We start from the raw sequence: 20,094 nt of genomic DNA on the forward strand, positions 1-20,094 counted from the left end.
CTGCAAAACATGGTTTTCGGACTTTTACCATTTTTACCAATTTGCAGTGGTGGAAAAAAGTACTCAATTGTTTTGCTTAAGTAACTGTACCCATGCTGCAATTTAGAAGTACTTTGTTACACGTAAAAGTATGGAATTGGAAATGTACTTGAGTAAAAGTATCGGTATCAAAAAGTACTCATATTGCAAAATGTGTACAAAATCTATTGAAAATAGATTTATATATATAATCTACTAGAATTTCCCAGAGTTACGTTGCCGCGCACTATGGGAAGAAGGAAATTGCGGGAGTTGACTCCACATGTAGTAACGGATGGGTTATTAGTTATTATTATGTGTCCTTATTAGTGTAGTGTAGTGTAGTCAACACGTTATGGCTCATACACACTGCCCGGTATTTGCTCCGATTATGCTGTCGGGGAGCATTTTTGGCGCTGGCCGACAAAACCCCTGATCTGACGTTAAGCGGTGCCCAAAAGTTATAGATCACAAAGGCTTTGCAGGTAGAGCACATGACATGGCCCTAAAAATATATATAATTTTAATATAAAAAACTATTTTTGCATCTGCCGCTTGAGATGACCTGAGATGACTTGATTGATTGACATAAAAAAGGGCCTGTCAGCTCAAACACACAATGCAATAGTTGTTGTTGCGTACAATCATCAGTAGCAAAGTCAAATACCAAAAATAAAAACCCTACCATTTCCATTTCCCCTCCCCTCTATTTCCCATTCCATGTGCGTTTGTCTTATAGTTTCTCTGGCCTCTGTACTACTGCCACGTACCGTCCATTCATTGTATTACACAGTGGGTGAAAAAAACAAATAATGTTGTGTGCGCACGTGCGCGTGTGGAGAAAGACAGTTATTTAATGAAAGTGAAGATTATAACGTCCTGTATTGGTAGCCTATATTAGCCCAATATTGCCGTTACGCATTTCACTTGAATAATGTTGTGTGCGCGCGTGCGGAGAAAGACAGTTATTTAATGAAACTCAAGATTATAACGTCCTGTCTCGCTGCCGCGGCGCCGCCGCCGTGCGTGTATAGCCTGTGTGTGTGTGTGTGTGGGGCGTGGCGAGAGAGAGAGAGAGGCGTGGCGAGAGAGAGAGAGAGAGATCGTGGCTTCCAGGCGTGCGTGTGTGTGTGTGTGTGTGTGTGTGTGTGTGTGCAAGCCAGGCGTGCGTGTGTGTGCAGGCGTGTGTACTCGGCAGTTGGCTGGCAGGCGAAAATAGCCAAAGCGTTCCGTGTAATCGTAATATGTAGGCAAAAACAAACTACAGACAAAGTACAATGTTGATGGAACTAAGAGATTCGCTGAGAGAGCGATATTTTAAATACAGAGATTTAGAAGGAATAAGCAAAATCGTGAGGCTACAATTCCTCTCCCCTTCCTCGTTTCTCTTCTCCTGCGGGAGATCAGAATCAGAATCTGAGAGCTAGTGTGGGCCTATTAGAAGACAGGGCAGTGTTGCCAGGTTTGCGAATTGTAAGCGAGTCGTAGTGTGTGTTGAATGGCATTTGAATGGCATTTGTGGGCTTGTGAATGAATTTTCTCACATGTAATTTGTGCTCACTTGCATAGACCTGGCGAATTTAGCGTGGTGAAAGGGCAACAGTGTTCCGGGGGTGTGGGTGCGTCGGGCGATAATGTTTGTAGTAAACAAATGCATTGCCGCCGTGAGTGTGGACGGGAGGCATCTTTGGTGGCACTGCAATGAAAACATTTTGGCGGGTGGTGTCGAGTGTTGGCGTTGGGCGCGATAGGAGGAGATAGGTCCCGGACACTGCGAAGGTAAGTGTGTGACGTCACTGCCGTGTGGGTGTAGTGTGTAAGATGGTGTTGTGGGTGTTGCAATAGCGACGTAGCTGTTGTGGCTTTGGGTTTCTTGCCATGTGTTGGGTACAAGTTCTCTAATATATAATAGATAGCGTTGAAGTGGTTAATGTATGTTTTCTAATCAAAATTAAAATCTCCAAAGAAACTTAGTAACTAAAAATTTCAAATAATTGTAGTGGAGTAAAAGTACAAATTTTGGCTCTGAGACGTAGTGGAGTAGAAGTAAAAGTATTGGAAATTGGAAATACTCAAGTAAAGTACAAATACCTAAAAATTGTACTTAAGTAAAAGTACTTAGTTACTTTCCACCACTGCCAATTTGGAAGCCATTGTAAACCATAAGTCTGCCAGAGGGCAAACACCCACCTTTAGTCTCACGTACCCAGACTACTATTCCACAATCTCAGAGTGCTCTATAGAGTCTAGAAATACACCTGCCCAAATCTGACATATATTTTAAAATATCTTTACATTTTATTTTATTTCCTGCTATGCAGCAAGCTATATATGCTTAGAATGATTTCTATTTATATTAGGATACATTTGCGCGACTGTAAAGACGAAACGGAAGTGGGGAGGAATCTCCACTTCCACTTTATCTCATGATAGAGCTTCCGTTGCTCCAGACTGTATGACGGAAGCATTATGGAAATTGCAAGAGGCGACAATCTGGCAACTCGAGACTAACCCACCTTTAGATATGGAATAGATAACATTTATTTTTTGTTTTGAATGGGAAAGAAAGTAGTATACATAAATTAATGAGTTTTGGAAACACTGTACTGACAGTTGTACCGTTTGCCAAATAATGATCATGACTCAAGGTCATAGTAAATGGTAAATGGTAAATGGTGCATTTACTGTATATAGCGTCTTTATCCAAGGCGCTTTACAGAGATTGTGCATTACATTCACCTATTCACACACACATTCATACACCGATGGCAGCGGAAACCATGCAAGGCACCAACTAGGACATGGGGAGCAATTAGGGGTTCAGTGTCTTGCTCAAGGACACTTCGACAGTAACTCTGGGGGAGCCCGGGTTCGAACTGGCAACCTTACGGTTACCATCCAGGCACTCTACCCCTGAGCCACCGCCGCCCCATAGTTATACCCACCATAGTTATTACCCACCTTTTTATTGTAACAATAGATTTTACATATATTTTCATACTGCATTTCATTTAGATTTTTTTTATCCCACGATTGTGCAACATTTTTTTATCACCCAGTGTCAATTATCTAATGTAATCCTGGACGCTACACTTCCTCTGCCAACCTGGGGGGGAGGGGGGCAGCGGACTGACCTCATGCTTCCTTCTATGCATGAGGAGTCTGTGGAGGGACCACGTTATTCCGACCAGTTCTTTTCATGCGCATGCGCCCCGCCTGGCCAGGGGAAGGCGTCATACTGCATTTGAACAGGAATATACATAAAAATGTGTGCGTTTTGGAAATATTGACTGGTTGGGTTGATCACAAGGTCATAGTTAGTTACCCCACCTTTTTATTTACTACTAAAATCACTATATTCAACTAAAAGTAGACATCATGCTGCTGACGAAACAATGAATACTGAGACAAGTCTAAAACGAGGCCATGAGTCACGAGTACAACCCCTCCACACAGTGCTCATTTTAGGCTGGTCCAACCATTGACCCTGGATTTCAGGTAGGATATAGTGGGCGTTCTTTCCTTTTTCCACAATCAACTGTCACCTTTAACCCATTTAGACCTGAGCTCGATTCTATAAATGTCTTCTGAATTGTGACAGTTTTCAGAAAAACCTCATTGTTTCTATGTTCTCAAACATTTTCACACCAAGGACCCCCAGAATATATGTAATTGACTCCCCCATCTGAAAATATGTTGTTCCAGGGACCATCCACACAAGCAAAGATTTGAGTTAAAAATGTTCGCTCTGAAATAGCTCAATTTGTTTTCTTTGTTTTTGTTACATTGCTTCCATTATTGCTAGCATTTAATTTTAATTACTTTAATGCATGAATCTCAAGCACAGTAACTTATTCTGTTTCCCCCGGGGCATGGGAGGGCGAGGGCGGGTGGATACTTATGAGGGTCTGTTTTGTTTTGTTTCCCTTTGTTCTGTTTACTGTTTTGTTTTGTCTCTTGTTTTATGTTTTATGTTTCGTTTGTGGTCATATGTCTTGTATTTTAAAATGGAAAAAACCTAAAAATAAATAAATAAAGTTCGCTCTGAAAGAATGATATATTCAAAGATTTGCTACGAGCTTGTAGATCTGTATAACATAATGCTTAAACCACCAAAAGGGTGTTTCCCGCCCAGAAGGGGTTAAACCACCGGGTGTGTTGTTAACAATGAGAGTACAGAACTACTTCAGTGCACCAATGGAAAGAGGAAAGAAAAAAGCAACAACTAAGCAAACGGTTTCCTGTCACCTACATTCTGCCGTGCATTTCCTCAAACGCGGTCTCCCCGCCGCAAGACCAGACAACGTTTGTATAGTCACACCAGTCAAAGAGGACTGGCCTCATCCGCCTATATGTACAGTATGGGTAAAGATGTATTCGCTGTTTTAAAAACGTGAAAGGTTTATCTGGCAGGCAAAACAATTTGTTGTAAAGAAGACGCACTGGTATGGCGGGAAAGTGTAATCTTTGGTAAAGAAAACCCCAAAATAGGCTGCTGTAGAGCCACCGTGAGGAGATTTCAAACTTTCGGGATGGAGGTTCTTCCTTTGGTTTAGTGGGAATGTGCGTGCAAAGTTCCAAGGCATTCGAATGCTGCGTTCATGATTTGAGGCTTTTTTTCGTTCAAAACAGGCCACTCCTGCAAACTTTAGAAGGCAATTTTTCTTGATCACATGATAGGTACACTACAGTATACCGATTTGCACCGCAAAGGACTAAGGAGTGTACTCCGGTAGGAGTAATATAAAAACCCAAATAGGGATGGGCAATTAATCGGTAATCACATCGGCCGATATTGGCCTTAAAATGCAATATTGTATCGAATCGTTTTTTGGAGATACGGTATCTTATTTTATAATAATTATGTTGAAAATGTTATAAAAAAGACCAAAATTATATAAAAAAAATACAGAATACAGAATGAGATCATATCGACATTGTTTACATTGGTTATCGGCCATAACAGCAATTAACTAGAAAAAGTGCCCTTCTGGGCACAGGTCTCCACCAGGATAGGAATGTAGGACATTGCAGCTTGCCTTCATCTGGTGGTTGGATAAAAGGGCAACAAAAGTAAACTAGTTAGCCCTGCTCCCTGGCGTGTGTGTGTGTGTGTGTGTGTGTGTGTGTGTGTGCGAGTGCATGACGCGACTTGGCTTGTTGTAGCGCCACCATCAGGCTGTTGAAAACTGTCAAGTGGCATTTCTTCCTCAGCCTAGTGGGAATATGCGTGCACAGTTTCATCGCAATCGGACGCTGCGTTCAGGAGTTGTGGCGATTTGTACAAAGCGGGCTACTCCTGAAAACTGTAGGAGCCAATCGTGGCCAATCAGGATGGAATATGAGAAATCAAATGATTGAAATCAAATTGATCACATGACTATGGAGATCATGTGTACCGATTTGCGTGAAATTTGGATAAAATCTGAAGGAGTAATAATAGAAAATGTGTTTTACATATGTCGGCCTCCTGGTGGCGCTATAAAGAGCAGATGTGAAAAATTCCAGACAAAGGTTTTTCCTTGGCCTCTAGGGAGTTGGCATACAAAGTTATCCACAGATCCGTGCAGTTAGAGGTAAAAACACTTTTCGGCCAGTTATAGCGCCACCTTGAGGCTGAGTTGAAATTGTTCATGTGGCATTTCGTCCTCGGCCTAGTGGGAATGTGGGTGCACAATTTCACGGAAATCACGCGATGTGTTCATGATTTGCAGCATTTTGTTTGAAACTGAGCACTCCTGTGAACTTTGGAAGCCAATCTTAACCAATCAGGATGGAGTCTGAGAAATCTGAAAGACTGGTTTCGTTGAATGGCTCTAGAGAGACTGTGTACCAATTTGCGTGATGTTTGGACAAAATCTGTAGGTGTACTGTGCAAAAACTTGTTTTGCACAAAGCGGCCTCCTGGTGGCGCTATAACAGGCCGTTCTGGAAAGTTTGGGGTTCATCGTTGGCATCCAGGGAGTGTGTGTGCAAAATTTGGCATCGACCGGGTTAACGGTGGCCGAGATTAGCTGCTCACGGACACACACACACACACACACACACACACACACACACACACACACGGACGGACGGACACACGGACGGACGGACGGAGTGCAAAACATACTCTCCCCCCATGCCTTCGGCCTGGTTTAGACAATTATATGAGATATCGATATCGGCCAAAATGTCTCATCGGTACATTCCTAAAACAAAGATCAGCCTCCTGGGGCCCGTTCCACGAAACTTGGATTAGAGATTAAGCTGGGATTTAACAGATAACCTGTTTTAATATATCCTGGATTAGCGATTAACCGGTTTCATGAAAACTGGTTAATCTTGCCAGATTAATTTAACCAGTTAACCTGGATATGTTGAGGCTTGATTCGGTTTCATGAAAGTGATGCTACATTAGTTACTATGGAAACTAATGCTTTGGACTTAGCCTGCTCTGGACCAGGCTAACAGCCAGGTTTAACCTAATCCTGATGTCTTTACTGTTCATTAAGCAGTCAAACTGATCACAAACCAATGATGTTTTCCACACTTATTCAATTATTATGGGTTTATGTTGCCTTATTTTTATCTGTCTGCATTAAAGGACTAATTTAAGCACTACAATCAAAGAAGCAAAATATATAGGCTGCACAACATCATGACAGCGTGTGAGCTTGTAGATCAGCTACTTTTGGTGAATGTTCCCCAGAATAGGTTTGCTGTCATGCAAGTGCACGGTTAAGAAGAATTATAATATAATATAATATAATATTAATATAATCATACTATAATTCTAACAATGTCTGAGTGTGTGTCCGTGTGTGTGTGTGTCTGTCAGAAACAGTGCCGTAACTCCTTACTACCTGCACCAATCACTCCCACTTTTCACACAGGCATTGACCATATGCATATGGAGGGCGTAACGAAGCCCTTTTTTCGATTTGACACATTAATGATTATTCATTTATTTATTAGTCAATTACAAACGCACCCGGGCGCAGTACCCTTCACGGCCACAAGGGGGGGCAAATATCTCACAACGGGTAAGGACTAGTATAATATAATATAATATAATATATATTCTTTTGTAAAAGTGAAAACCACTACCATTACTCATTGTTTTTACAACATATTACCATTTTAATGTTTCACCCACTATTGAACCCATGACCCACAGTTCACCAGTCTGGCCCCTGTCTGGACAACAACCCCCTTCCCCAAAGGTACCTCCCTCAGAGGAGGGAGTTATGGCCAAATATCACAATGCGACAATATCATTATGCAATATTAATAATTCTGTTTTAAGTTAATAGATTCCCGGAAACGCTCTTCTCCGCGGCAGTCGTCCGCGGAGGTGGAGCTTCTTTTCCATCCACCAGCTGTCTAAAAACTCGGAAAATAAGCTGCGGCTTCTTCTGTCCGCAGCGCAAAACGGTTTTACGCTTAGGTCTGGAAACAGGGTAAATCCGCCCATTCTAAGCCTTGCTTGGCTTTAGTGGAACGGAATAAACCAGGCTGTAAAGACCAGGATTTTAAAAGCCCGGTTTTGGCCTAAATCCTGGATTCGTTATTCAAAGTTTCGTGGAACAGGCCCCTGGTTACTTAGTGGCACTATAACAGGCCATTGTGAGAAATTCGGGGCAGAGGTATTTACTTGGCCTCCAATGAGATTAGCTGCTCACAAAATCCTGGGAGAATAGAGTACCGAAGTCCTGTTCATTTAAGAACTGTGTTGGAAAAATCCTCAGAATTAAATTAACAATTTCTGTATTTTGCATTGTAGCTAATTTTTTTACCTGTTGCTGTCCCTGTGTCGGAGAGGGACTGGTGTCTCCAGAAGCTTATCGCTGACCTCTGTCTACACTGGAGTCGATTCAGCCTTTCTGCTAGGCCTCCACTGTGGAAAACACCACACACACACACACACACACACACACACACACACACACACACACACACACACACACACACACACACACACACACACACACACACACACACACACACACACACACACACACACACACACACACACACACACACACACCACACACACACACACACACACACACACACACACACACACACACCTGGTTCTAACATTGTTTGTTATTCATGTCCTCACTGTATTGCATTACTGTTATTAATGTTATGCCTTGCTTTTCTTTCTTTCTCCATTGCTCTGAAAAGCACTTTGAGCTGCATTTCAAGTCATTAAAGGTGCTATACAAATAAAGTTTTATTATCATTATTATTATTTTCAGCTGCCTTTTACTGAGAACGCATTCATTCTTCAAGTCAACGTTACTCATTTTTTTCTGTTTCATACAGTGTCTTGATTTCTTAATGCTTAATGCTTTACAGTATGTACTGTAAAGCACTTTGAATTAGTGAACTAGTGTGCCAGGTGTCAAACACAGCTGAGGGTAAAAAAGTGGAATTTCATGTACAAGCAATGTGAAATGTCATGTCTCTGATAACAGATATAGGTATGTGTCATTTCTGGGGGAGGGGGCGACTGCAGGGCGATAAGGAGCAATGACATTTAGCACCCAGGTGTCCCTTTCATCAGCACTGCTGTTGTGAAAACATCGCTATCCTTATAGGAGTGCCTATTTAGCGACCATAATGTCTATTTGGTTTTCCCTCGTGAGAAGAGAATGTTATCGCGAAATTGTGCACGGCAAATTAAAATAATCAACATAATTAATAATAATTAAGGGGGAGGGGCATTAATCACTCAAACCTCTGCAATTTCCTTCTCTTTTTGGTGGAGTCCTCAGGGGTCTTCGAGTGCCTGTCAAATGGTTTCTGAGGCGTCTGCAGCATTGCCTGAGCAGATCTCACCCAGTCACCGACCGACCTTTTGCTGCCCTCGACAGTTTGACCAGCAAAGCTCTCTGTGCTCAGTCTGCTCTGGGTCACTGTGTCACTGCCGTTCTCTCCATCAGATGCAAAACCAGAGATCTCCAGGTCAGGCCCCTGTGGGGGGGGGACAAAAAGCACCATTTAGCATTCAGTCCAGTGTTGTTTGCGTCGACTATGACGAAAAATGTGCGTCGACTACCTTTTTCCACTGATGAAAACTAAATGGAAAACGAAATGAAAACTGCAGCTATGATGGCTAAAACTAAGACTAAAGATACTGACAATTTCGTCAAAAAATAAAAACACAAACAAAAACTAGACTAAAAGGTTAGGAAGGGACTAGTGGACAAACGATCCAGTTTAAGTCATTTTACACTTGGTTTGAATGCTGAAAATAGCTGATCTACAAGCTCACAACGCGTTGCATTGTTGCATTTTGTGTAAAAGTGTAAAATCAGCCATTATGACTGCATCAAGGCCCGCCAAAACACATTTTAGTCGACTAAATCAACTGTAGATTTAGTCGACTAAAATCTTATGATATTTCGTCGACTAAAACTAGACTAACACTAAAACATTCCAGGTGACTAAAACGTGACTAAAACTAAATGAAGTTTCATTCCAAAGACTATGACTAGACTAAAATAGTAATTTGCTGCCAAAAACAACACTTGATTCAGTCAGTTAACAACAGGTCTAAATGGGTTTGCTAATGACACCAATGTTGGACACATGCAATTTTTTATAGATTTAATTTATTCAAAACAATAAATGCTTTATATCACCTAAAGCATGCAATTACCAATGATGAGTCTGACATGCAACCGTTTATCCTTCACCATTCAAATTTAAACAAGGCTACGACTCCTATCTAAAAAGGACTGAAATTATGACTTGTATAAGATTATAAGAAATAAAGGAATCAATTAACCTCAACATTGTTGGTGGACCTGGTGGGGGGGGGGCATGGTACACTGGGGACGTGTGCAAGCTATAACAACGTTTTTCTTTTCTCTTTTTTTTCTGCTGCATCACTGCACACCTGAGGGCATGTTTCTCATGGAAAAATCCAAGAGAAAACCTCTCGTTCCTGTCATGTGCAGACAAGACCAGCATACCAGGCTCTGTCAGCCTACGCGCTCTCTTATTTGAATCAACTTGACCCTGCTAGGCGAGGTGCCAGCACACGTCACACTCTAACAAGCTACAGAGAGAGAGAGAGAGAGAGAGAAGAACACTATGTTCCCTGGCTGCAGCTCAAAAATGTTTTTGCCCAGCACTGAAAGGATTGCAAGTCCACTGTTCCTCTCTCTCTCTCTCTCTGCCTGTGCAGCCCTGCTTCCTTTGCTAGCACGTTTTAAACTGCGGGCAAACGGTAGTAAAACGCTGTTTATACAGCCCTGCTCCGTTGGCACGGCCATGATGATGTGGTGCGGGGTTATATTGACCCCGTTGGCTCACGAGCCAGCCTCCATCCGGGAAGTGACCGGATTGTTTTTCCATGGCCTTGAAATACAGACTGGGTGACAGATTAAAAAGGCGGAAACTGGGGAGGAGAAAACATAGCAAATGCATCCATCGACCTCCGTACAGGTGGACTGCATGATAGATACAACTAGTAAAAGGTGCATCCGTCAGGCGTCATGCCCACCTAATATTAACACATTTAGGCCTGACGTCGATTTAAAAAAATCATGAGAGTTTTCTGAAATGCCCATGTACCGGTATATAAGTGGTGCTCAATATTTCATGTCAAGGACCCCAAAAAGTGGCCTCCGACCCCCATCTGAAAATATGTAGTTCCAGGGACCCCCCAGAGATTTGAGTTCAAATCTATTCCAAATTTGCGCCACATTTTCACGATTTTTCAAAAATAGCAGAAGTGGCGCGCTATGAACTTGTAGATCTGCTGTTTTTGAATAGCTAAATTATAACAATGTTTAATACACCAAAAGGGGTTCCCGCCCCAAAATGGGTCAATAGTGATGTATGCCGTTAAATTTGTACCTCCAATTTGCTTGATGAAGAACACCCTGTTGGGTTGAAAGGCTGCTAAGTCAATAAGGGGAGCTGTAATCCAGTGTGTGGGCCATCCATTTCCTTTACAGTCGTCCTTCCAATCTCTCTGTCATACAAGATCATGGTCAATATCTCTCCCATCATTCTCTCTGACTTATGACAGCTTCAAACTGAGGTCGATGTGCACAGACATTCGTCTGAGGCACATATGAGCAGACAGCCGCGGACAGAAGAAGCTGCGTTTTACGTAATTTCCGAGTTTTTAGACAGCTGGTGGATGGAAAAGAAGCTCTGTCCGCGGCTGTCTGCTCATATGTGCCCAGACGGAATAAGAATCTTGTAATATGGGGGTTTGGGGGTATCTGCTCATGTTTATGTTGGTGTTACTGTTACTGTTAATATAATATCAGAATTTGAATGTCTAACATTAACAGACCATTGGCGTCTTTGGGGTTGAACTCGACCCTTGACAGAACTTGGAGCTTCTTCTCTCTGGTTTCTGTTGTTTGTGTGGCCTTTTAAACCCTTCAAGTGCTCCTAATTAGCAGCGGCCATTTTGTGTTGCACTCTGGGAAGTGTAGTTCTTTTCGGATGCCAAGCAAAAGCTCCACTACCGCGTTTTGACTCAACAATTACTAGTTCTGTTACATCCCATACAGGCCTGCCACGCATGTCGGACTCGGGAGCGACGGTGTTGTCCAGTGTCGTTTTCGTCGACTAAACCTATGACGAAAAATGTTCGTCGACTACCTTTTTTCACTGACAAAAACGACACAAAAACTAAGACCAAATATACTATCGATTTTGTCAACAAATAAAAACTAGACTAAAATGTTAGGAAGGGACTAGTGGACAAGAGATTCAGTAGAAGTAATTTTACACTTGGTTGCATGCTGAAAATAGCAGATCTACAAGCCTACAAGCTGTGAGCTTGTAGATCGGATATTTTCAGCAAGTGTGAAATCAGTCATTAGGACGGCATCAAGGCCCGCCAAAATACATTTTATCAGCATTCCGGGTGACTGAAATGTGACTGAAACTAAATGAAAACTATTCAAGAGACTAAACGTGCTGCCAAAAACAACACTGGTGTTGTCGGACTAATGCCCGTCAGACTGTTAGTATGTCTCTTAGCCAACGTATATGCACAGAGAGATTTAGGACTGACATGGAGGCCCAACACGTATAACTTATGGTACTTCATCTTAGGTTTGTCCTTTAATTTGTCACCCATCTGTACACTGTTGCCCTCCACAGCTCCACCTACACACGCTCCGTGCTAGTGCAATAATAAAAGGAGGTCTGGCAGGCGTGCGTCTTGTGAGTCAGCCCCCTCTGTTTGTCTCAGCTTTATTTGGAGTAATAAACTCTCCCTTGGTTTGAGAATCTTCCCAAACTGCATCCTGTTAGATCCAGTTTGATTTAACCGTTGAGCACATGGGGAGCAAATCCCCATCGAGGAAAGCAGGGGACTTCAGCATAAGTCCCTGGCTTCATTTTGATCCACCAAAAAAACCCACTGCATTTGAAACACGAGAAGATGCTGGATCTTTTGGTTTCACGTTAAACCCCGGGTTTTCGAGAGTGAAATCAATTTGAAAAAACGTTTCTTTCTTATTCTTCTTTTTTAGGGGGGCTTCAGTAGTGAGAGAAACAGGACATTGGAGAGCAACGCAAGGCAACTTTATTTGTCTAGCACACTTCAACAACAAGGCAATGTGCTTGTAGGCGAATGACATGCAGCAAATGGTCCGCCCGGACCATTTTGGGCTTTAACCCATTTAGGCCTGAAATATTTTGAAAGAATATATATACAAAGATTTGTGACGCATTTTCACGATTTTTCAAAAATAGCTAAAGCATAACACCAAAAGGGGTTCCCGGCTTCCCGCCCAAAATGGAGTAACTGGTAAATGATACAAGGACTATTATGCAAACAAGTAAATATTAGGGCTGTCCCGATCGGATCGGGTGATCGGAAATCGGGGCCGATCACATCATTTTCAAAATGATCGGAATCGGATCGGGAGCCAAAAAACGTGATCGGGACCCTAAAGTATCAATATTATATCCATATCATGACATTAGACTGGATATTGTCTGTGATTTGGGATATTGTACTATTGTGATATATGGCATAACTGTTCTATAAAAATATAAATATCGGATGGGGTAAAAATGGATATCGGCAGATACTCAAAATCAAATGATCGGAATCGGATCGGGAGCCAAAAAACGTGATCGGGACATCCCTAGTAAATATAATAATACACATAACTTGAACTTCTTCACTATATCTTGGAGTTACATCATGGCAAGGTACCTACACAAGCCAATACTCTACCCAAAGTGTAACTGCGATTTAAGTACTATTAAAAATGTTATATATATATATATATATATATATTACAAGCTCAAAATCGTTTGAAATGTGTAGATAATAGAGACGCCAGGATGAAAGTTGTTCAAACACTGTATAGTTCCAGATACCAATATCATCCCAAGTATGTAATATAATGGGCCCTATATCATATATTGTCCAAACATATCAGTCGGACTCTATATGAGAGTGCAATTGACAGCATAATATGGCTGTTATGAGTGACACCGTCCTGGAGAAAGCGCTCGGGGCACGTGTGTGTAACGATGCGCAGTGGAAACGTCAAACTCAAATGTTACCACATGAAACTCTTCAGCCTCTCTGAGGCTTCGTGACCACAGATAGATAGTTACGTCTCCATTGACCTCAGAGAGCTGATGGCAGCACATAAAAAGTGTGACAAGAGGAAGCCAACTGGCTCCGTGTGGCTCTGTGACGACAATCTGTCTTCCTCCTCTCTAAACATACAGCTTTTGCAAAACGCACAAGTATCAACAAGGTAGGTGGGTATATGCTGTAATACTATTATCCCCATTTAGACCGGACATCGAAATTGAAATAATGTTTTCTAAATCATGACAGTTTCCTGAAATGTCTATGTTTCTGTATCAATTCAGTGGTGCTCAATATTTCATGTCAAGGACCCCAAAATGTATATGTAATATGGCGCCGACAACCCATCTGAAAATATGTTGTTCCAGGGACCCCCCCCCCCCCCGAAGCAAAGATTTTAGTTAAAAACGTTCGCTCTGAAAGAATAAATATATATTCAAAGATTTGCACCACATTTTCAAGATTTTTCAAAAATAGCAGACCTACAAGCTCGTATGAGCTTGTAGGTCTGCTATTTTTCAATAGATAAAGTGTAACATAATCCTTAAGACACCAAAAGGGGTTCCCGTCATGAATGGGTTAAATTACCCGAGTTTATCATTGCACGACATGCCGCCGCGTAATGAAATGAGCTGGCAATATAAGTCAAAATGTGGACAAAATGACTTTGTTGATCGAATACTAGAGTATTTCTGATGGGCTGTAATGATTAAGATCCGGTAAAGGAACTCAAGGAAGTTAAGTTACACTGTGAAGATTACCACTCCTTCTTTTACATTCTCACCATGCCAGCCCTGCCTTTAACAAACACTGTTACTGAATGACTTCTGAGAAGTAACTAAACAGCTAATCCAAGACTACTGTATAGGAGGGTCCAAGAAAGGCGGACTTCAGGGAACAGAGCAAACATGTTTACTTAACGCCACGGTATATTAGCAAAAGGATTGACTGTAATCAATAAAGTCTACTGCCCAGGCGTGATAACATTATGGCATATTTAATATGTTCATTACATATTAAACTGTCCTACACATATGAGTGAATATTTTCACTTTGACAGTTTAATAATATATTTCTTGAACGTAAAAATACCTGTTTCCAAGAAAGTACTACAAATGTTATCAGCATGGACAGAACTGACAGTATTATTATTTTTAATCTGCTCTCAGTATCTGCTTTGGTACAACAGCAGGCTGATTTGAAACAAGTCCCCCCCCCCCTCCCCCCCTCCAGCACCATATTAAAAGCAGCAGCAGCTTCAACTTGTGAACCTTGACTATTTGGAACCTGACCTGAACCTAGAAAGCACACTAGGTTCTCTTTATTATTTTTTACAACCCATCAGGCCTTTTCAGACCATAAGAGTAGAGTTGCATTACTCCACCTAGTGGTTGTGTGTTTAATTGTGAATAATTGTGCAAAGTACTCCATTTTACAATGAACACATTTATATTTATACCGACTGATTACTTAACATGTTAATACATGTTTAGTATGTACCTGTACTTAGGGCAGCATGCAAGTTTGGAAATAGTAAACAACAGCAGGAGGGCAAAACTAACTTCCATCCTGTTAAACGGATGTATTATCATGGATTAAGTGCCAACAGTTAACATCATTGTGTACTTGCATGACCGCACTTTGCACTGGGAGTCAACCTAAATATTCTCCACAGTATTACTGACTAAACGTTATATGTGTGCAGGCTTGTAATGGCCTTGGACAGAAAGAAAATGACTCTGTGTAGACAGAGCCCCACCTAGTGTCCATGTCTTAAATGTTTGTGTACCTAGTTGTTTCACCAATACTACACGGTACACAGACAATAATGTATCACTGCTAGTCTTGTATAGATAGAAGCATTAGGGAAAAGTAGCTTTATGTTAACCAGAAAACATCTGTGTCATTTTAGAGTGTTAATGCACTCACCGTTGTGGGTTCAGGAAACGGTTCTTTGGTGTTTTCTTCAAGTGGCTCAGCCACCGACTCACACTCTGAAATCTGCCCCGCGTTGCCCTTCTCGTTCTCTCCAAAGCCATTATCAGACTCGTTCCAATCACTGTCTGCATCGATAACCGGGTCGTCCTCTGAAAACAAAGTTAGAAATACAGAGTTTCCTGCAGGCTTATAACGAATGTGAAGCTTTAACATAACAACAACAAAAAAACATTAGGTTTGACCACCAGCATGTACAACACTGCCTGCCTGGGGGGGCGCCCACTGGCCTAGTGGTACAGTCACATGCCACATACTGTAATAGGCTCTGGCCTGACAGCGCGTTGCGTGTTCGAGTCCCGTTCATGACGGCCTTTGCTGCGTGTCTCTCCCCCATCTCTCTCTCCCACTTTCCTGTCATTCTTCACTTGTATCTATCAATAAAGGCAGCCACGCGGCAAAAACTAATCTTACAGAGCTTGCCTGTCTCCGTATCTCCAGCACTGTCTCAACCCCATGTGAATGCCATTCCTCAACGACCAAAATGACATGTTTTCTGAAACCACCCTACATGGAGAGGATCGTCAACATCAGATAACCCCATCCATAATTCAGCAAAATATATAAAAATAGCATTCAGTCTCCCATTATAGGCCACAACCCAGAGCTCATGGATAGCTTCATTTAGTTAGTGGGTCCATTTAGTGAGGAAGTATGTTGCTCTGGGCTGAACTACTTTTCTTGCATATCTTCCCTTTCCTTCTCTGTCGATGCCTATCTGTCTCTCCCCACTTTCCTATCTAAATAATTGCAAAAGCAGTGCCATACATTAATAATCATCTTAAAAAATGTACCCATGGGGCCTGGGCCGCAGGCACCTTAGCCGGCAGCCCGAGCCTGGCAGTGTTCCGATCCCGACGGCCCTCACTGCATGTCACTCCCCCATTTCCTGTCAGCCTACTGTCTCTCCCTCTATAAAAAATATAAAATAAAGGCGAAAGCCGCAAAAAAAGAAAGAAAAAGTACCCAAGGCATATATATTTGGACAGTAGTGGACATGACACGTCTTTTACCCACTAGGAGAACTATATATATATATACAATGTTTTTACTAACCGTAGACCAAAACTCAGGTAACTTCACCCATTAGCTCCTTCTGTTAGTAGCTATGGACAGCTGATTCCAATGCTAATTTAAGTTACCTTTATTGGTGCAGAGAAGGCGCAGCGCTCTGGTGTAGGACTGAATGGGACACACAAGTCTCTCCCTTCTTCTCCGAGTCCGAGGCCTTTGTTGTGGCTGGCCCGGAACTCTGGGCAGAGCCTGCTTCTGGGCCTCACTGTCCGACTGCTCACTGTCACTGGAGGAACTCCACGCGATTTGAACCGGTTCCTTCTGGACCTCACTGTGCGACTGCTCACCGTCACTGGAGGAACTCCACGCGATTTGAACCGGTTCCTTCTGGACCTCACTGTGCGACTGCTCACCGTCACTGGAGGAACTCCACGCGATTTGAACCGGTTCCTTCTGGGCCTCACTGTCAGAGCTCCATGCGATTTGAACCGGTTCCTTCTGGACCTTACTGTCTGACTTCTCACTGTCACTGGAGCTCCATGCGATTTGAACCGGTTCCTCATCAGCAATATTGGCACCAGCTGATGGATTCATAAGAGTAGACAAGTTACCATTATTGTCATGAATGATCAAAGCATGCAATATAAACAAAATGTATAATGCCACAGTAAATTGAATATATTTCTTACTATTTCATTGTTGAGGGGTGCTAGCCCCTCCTATATACAGGTTTAATGTTTGTCTTTAGTTCAATGTTTGTTTAGTAAACGCCATTGACAATGAAGGGAAAATGTACGTCATATTGTCCCTCATTACGTCATATTGTCTCTTTATTGTTAATAGCATTTAATGTTTGTGTTGGCACCGTTTGTTTTACATCACCTAATCAACATTAGACTTTAGACTTTAATGTATTAGCGCCCCTCACCTTTTAAAATAGCCCTTTGTTGAATAAAACATTGAGACATTGAGTCCAGACAAATGTTGAATGCACTGCATGTTCTAATCTATGTCATCATAACACCTGAACAATTATACCTGAAGCAGGAGACTTTGCCAACTTTCGTACCGCAGACAGTGTTCTTCCAGATGACTTGAGATTCTGCATCAAAAAAGGATTATTATGCCATCAATAGCTGAATAAATGTAGGTAAAATAAAAATGTGATAATGCCAGTAAAATCTAATGATAAATCTAATAACCCAGTCTTTCCACTGCTGCTGCAGTATAAGATAACTTTTCAGGAAAGTACACTTCAATACAAAGTCTGCTAAGAAGATTTGAACCTAAGAAAGCCTATGACTTGTTTCCATTGGGGTCCAATTCATCGTATGCAAAAACATCATATAAACACGGTTGGTTGGTTTAATAATACCGTTGAAAAGCCTTGCAGACAGAGGTCCTAAAGATGTAACCTTTATTTAATTCCAAAGAGATATACTTGTTTATTACTTATTTATTATATGGTATTATTTGCCTTCTTCTGCATTATTTGGCTATACTGTAGTATTTGCATTTTGAAAGGCACAGGGAATAATAATAAAACCTCTAATTTACAAATGCTCATGGGATTTTATACATCCATAGTTTTATGGAATACATTTACAATAATAATCGTGAAACCGTGATTATTTCTCTCACTATAATCGTATCAAAATCCATATCATCCCTACTGAACCTCTACTGAACACACCCTGAATCTTTTTCGTAGCTCCATAGGTCAAGCTGAATGGTAAGATATGATAAACAATATATGACGCTTTGCACATTGTGTGGCCAGTGCCGTTAAGAGTGGGCTGCTATTTGACAAGATGATGCACTCTTGAGTCTATCGTCTTAATTCTGTGTCATACCCCAGGGAAGGTTTTGGTGACAGTCTGGCTTCTAAACATGCCTTGGTGTAAAGAGGATGCAGTCTGTGATTCTGCTGGCTTTCCTAAGTATTGCAGTTGGTTGATATTAAGCAATACTCATTAGAAGGCTTTATAAAAGAAAAGATTCCGTTTGGATGGTCTTATAACAGATTAGATGGGTTAATAACCGATTCAATGACTTTGCAACAGAGATTTGAGGTTTCACATTACACTGCTGTTCAGACTTCAGGGTTTATATAGCAATAAATGTAAAGTCCATCAACCTTCATCACTGGAGTGTCGAGGAAACTGTCTCCACACCTCTCCCAGGACTTCTGGGTGAAGATGGATGGAAGTGAAGGTTCTCTTCCCAGTGTTCCCACCTTTTTGACACCATTTCTCACATCATCCGGAAAGAAGATGCACTTTATATCCTTGGTATATCTTTTACGCTGTACAGACACAAAGGGCAAGCAGGTTACGGTCAATGTTAATCTTTCAAAATAGGACTGATTTGTTTCGGGTATTAAGTGATTTAGATATTTTTAAGTTAAAACAAAAGGGGTTTTTTTGTGTGCAAAAGTCCCAAGTTCTATATTCTGATAGTAATCATTGTATAGATAATTTGTTGAGTAACAGGGTTATTATCTGATAAACAGAAAATACATTTAATCAAACCAAGAGAAAGTTCTCATTCATCAGCTTTAATTTAATAGTGTTCCAGATGAAATTGTGTGCTCATTTCTGTGGCATGATCTGTCATCACTCTCAATTTCACTTGTTTTATCCAGTATTTCTCTCATGGTTGGTTTTGGTGTCCTAAAATGTAAACGCATGTTCTGTTTACCAAACAGTGTGACAGGGACAGGCCCTGTTGCATATCATAATACAGAGCTAATGAGCCTATAACACAATATAATTTACCCTAACTTTAACCATATATTTATGAATTATGATTCTTTAATGATCATGTATGACTGTGAATGAGCTGATCTGACTCGCAAGTTGCAACAATACTACCACAACCGGGTGGGCGGGGACGTGACATGGTAGTCAACGCTACATCACAGTCAGTCAGCTAATGTGTAGCCTAACCTTATATAGTAGCTAATGAAGAAGTTTATTTTTATAGTATTATTGTTGCAACACGTCCATTTAGCAACAAAGACAAGCCAGACTTACCTTCCCAGTGGCCATGACGGAAAATTATGCTCGCGCTATAACTGTAGCTCTTCGGATTTTGACGCGTTTAAACGAGTAGCTAACTTCTAGTTTTGTTGCATCCAGTCTACTGGTTGCTTGCTTTGTTACATTTGATTGAGCAACAGCTAACCAGAGTAATATAGTACGAGAGTAGCGACACTATCGTTGACTCAATGAAATGCGGAAGTGCTCAGCCCTCAGCCTCATTCTATCTCAATGGGATAGTTCCAAATAATGTTTGGAACTATATCCTACCGGTATATGCACCGGGGCAGCGTCTAGTGAGCTAATCTAGTGAGCTAATTTAAGACTTCCGGTGGACGATCTCTTCAAAATAAGAGTACCCTCTAGAGTATTGAAAAAAAGTTTAATTTGCACATTAAAACTACAAATTAAGCATTTAAATGATGCTATATGATGCTATAAGAC

At 41.5% G+C, this 20,094-nt stretch overlaps 1 protein-coding gene across 1 annotated transcript in view; it reads right to left on the reverse strand.

Moving 5' to 3' along the window:
- Positions 1–19,767, reverse strand: part of spidr (scaffold protein involved in DNA repair) — a 55,912-nt gene extending 36,145 nt beyond the window's left edge. The window contains 7 exon segments of the mRNA XM_083781771.1: positions 7,797–7,897; positions 8,747–8,982; positions 15,530–15,687; positions 16,738–17,190; positions 17,648–17,711; positions 18,747–18,914; positions 19,645–19,767. Of these exon segments, the coding sequence (XP_083637897.1) occupies positions 7,797–7,897; positions 8,747–8,982; positions 15,530–15,687; positions 16,738–17,190; positions 17,648–17,711; positions 18,747–18,914; positions 19,645–19,659 (1,195 nt within the window). The 5' untranslated portion in view covers positions 19,660–19,767.
- Between the last annotated feature and the right edge of the window lie 327 nt (positions 19,768–20,094).

Source organism: Protomyctophum parallelum (genome assembly GCF_964188405.1).
Source record: "Protomyctophum parallelum genome assembly, chromosome: 14".
Taxonomy (NCBI): domain Eukaryota; kingdom Metazoa; phylum Chordata; class Actinopteri; order Myctophiformes; family Myctophidae; genus Protomyctophum; species Protomyctophum parallelum.